Source organism: Octopus bimaculoides, chromosome 25 (assembly GCF_001194135.2).
Source record: "Octopus bimaculoides isolate UCB-OBI-ISO-001 chromosome 25, ASM119413v2, whole genome shotgun sequence".
Taxonomy (NCBI): Eukaryota; Metazoa; Mollusca; class Cephalopoda; order Octopoda; family Octopodidae; genus Octopus; species Octopus bimaculoides.
Window position 1 is genome coordinate 30,253,077 of NC_069005.1, and position 2,451 is coordinate 30,255,527.

Consider the following 2,451-nt stretch of genomic DNA (forward strand, 5'->3'; position numbering starts at 1 on the left):
ATGAAATTTCATGTGTTGATTCTAGAAATAATAATTATTGTTGTTATTGTTGTTGTTGTTCTACTTTGTGTCAGTTTTGGAATTACTGGGAGATCATGTGATTAAAGTGGAGGACTTCGCTCACAGTTACCCTTACGATTGGCGCACCAACCAGCCTGTGATCATACGAGCTAGTCTTCAATGGTTTGTGGACACCAGCTCTGTGAAGGAGACTGCAATTGTAAGTAGAACTTGATGCATTTAAGGGACAAAGGTGGACTTGTGGGAAGATGATAAGCTTGTGGGAGGTTGGACAGACTTGTGGGAGGTTGAGTGGTCTTGTGGGAAAGTGGATTGTGGGAAGATGATAAGCTTGTGGGAGGTTGGACAGACTTGTGGGAGGTTGAGTGGGCTTGTGGGAAAGTGGATTGTGGGAGGAGGCTGTGGACTTGTGGACTTGTGGAAAGGTGGTGGGCTTCCTGTCAATGTAATTAATATATTTCAATATAAAACCTTGTTAAATTACTTCTTGTGGTTCTTATCTGACTTTTATCTCCTCACTTTGCTTTTTTCTTTCTGTTTCTCTCACTTATGCAATTTCTCTCTCTCTTTCTCTCTCTCTCTCATTTTCTCTCTGTCACACCTATATCCACTCTATCACACATGCAATAATTCTCTCTTTCTCACACATATTTCTGTCTTATTCTCTCTCTCTCTCTCATCTACACTATTCCTCTCTCACTTATCCTCTCCCTCCTATCAACTGTCATTTCTCTTACTCACTCCCTCACATTCTCTTATAATAAACTTCTATTCTCTCATTCCTTCCTGTTCCTTCACCCCTCACATCAATTCTCATTTCTGTCACACCCATCCTCGTCTCTCAATCATTCCTTTCTCTCTCTCTCTCTCAAACACACACACTCCCATACTCATCTTTTCTCTCTCTCTCTCTCCCCCCTCACATACACTTGTCACTTACTCACACACTATCCACTTCTCTTTCTCTCTCTCTCTTCACAGAAATGTCTCGATTCTGTCAACATCTACCCCAAGTCATCACAGAACAGTATGCTGTCCCAGCTAGAATCCAGGACTTACTGGTGCATCTCTCGTCAGAGGTCTTGGGGGCTGCCCATTCCTGTCTTTTATTGTCGTTCTACTGGAAAACCCTTCATTACAGTGTAATTATTTGACTCCAACTTTATTTCTATCATCAGCATCATTATTTGTGTGTGTGTGTGTGTGTGTGTGTATATATGTATGTGTGTGTATCATCATCGTCATCATCATCATCAGCTTCCAGTAACCGGGACCTTGTCTATGGAGGTGACCTGAAAATCTCGCGTTCGTAACACGTAACGGCTTCTCACACATACCTGTTCAGTGGTAGCACGACATCTTAACAGCAAGAATAACTTGCATCACCAGCAAAATCTAGGTCTGTAATTTTAGTTTCAGCCTTGAGTGCACAGCAATTCAATAGAGCCGCCACTCAACCAAATGTCCACTCCACATAGGAATTGAACAGAGTGCGATATACCGTGCTTGAGAAGCCCTGTCAAGCCAAGTGATATCATAGTCATGGCCAATGCTGGAAGGCTTGTCAGATCACAAAGGATATGATCTCTCTCCTGTATGAATGCGTTTGTGTTTTGTTAAGTCATTACTGAAGCTATAGTGCATAGGTTCTCAAAGTGGGTGCTACTGCCCCCCCCCCCTGGTGGGCATTGAGAGGGTTCAGGTGGTGGTCCCAAAAGTTTGAGAACTTCTGCTACAGTGGAAGACACTTGCCCAAGGTGCCATGTAGTGGGACTGAACTCAGTACCATACGGTACAGAAGCAAACTTCTTACCACACAGCCACACCTGGGCACGTATCTGAATGGAAGTGAGAGAGTTTGTATTTGTAATGTTTAATGTATGTCCTATAATAATTGCTGTTGTTGTTGTTGTTATCTCTTACAGAGACAGTGTGAACCACATCTCTAAGTTATTCCTTGAACATGGCACTGACGTTTGGTGGAAGATGTCTACAGAGGAACTGTTACCTGAGTCTGTTCTACAGAAGGTAGTGTTATAGTTGTATTGGTCTGTTGTGGTATATTGTATGTGTTTTTCTCTCTTTTTTGTTTTCTATCTGTTGTCTCTGAAGTCTTTATCGTCATTTATTTCCTCTTGTCTTCCAGAGTGGTATAAAGAATTCTTCTGGTTTTGTGAAAGGGGAAGATATTTTGGACATATGGTTCGATAGTGGTGTCTCTTGGGCCTGCATCTTACAAGGTAACATTTGTTGTAATTGTTGTTGCTGGTGGTGGTGGTGGTGGTGGTGGTGGTGGCAGTGATGGTTGGCTTCCAGGGTCTGACATCAGCGGGCAGATCCAAGATCAAAGTTATATCATCCATGACCATCCTGTCTTTTAGTTTCTGAAGAAGCCAGCATTGTCCAATGTCTTTTATTCAACTTTCGGAT

The 2,451-nt window shown here is 42.5% G+C and overlaps 1 protein-coding gene across 1 annotated transcript in view; it reads left to right on the forward strand.

Annotated features, from left to right (window-relative positions):
* Positions 1–2,451, forward strand: part of LOC106880766 (isoleucine--tRNA ligase, mitochondrial) — a 21,158-nt gene that overhangs the window by 11,076 nt on the left and 7,631 nt on the right. The window contains exons 11-14 of the mRNA XM_014930864.2: positions 75–220; positions 1,003–1,163; positions 1,947–2,049; positions 2,168–2,261. Of these exons, the coding sequence (XP_014786350.1) occupies positions 75–220; positions 1,003–1,163; positions 1,947–2,049; positions 2,168–2,261 (504 nt within the window). The remainder of the gene's footprint in view (positions 1–74; positions 221–1,002; positions 1,164–1,946; positions 2,050–2,167; positions 2,262–2,451) is intronic.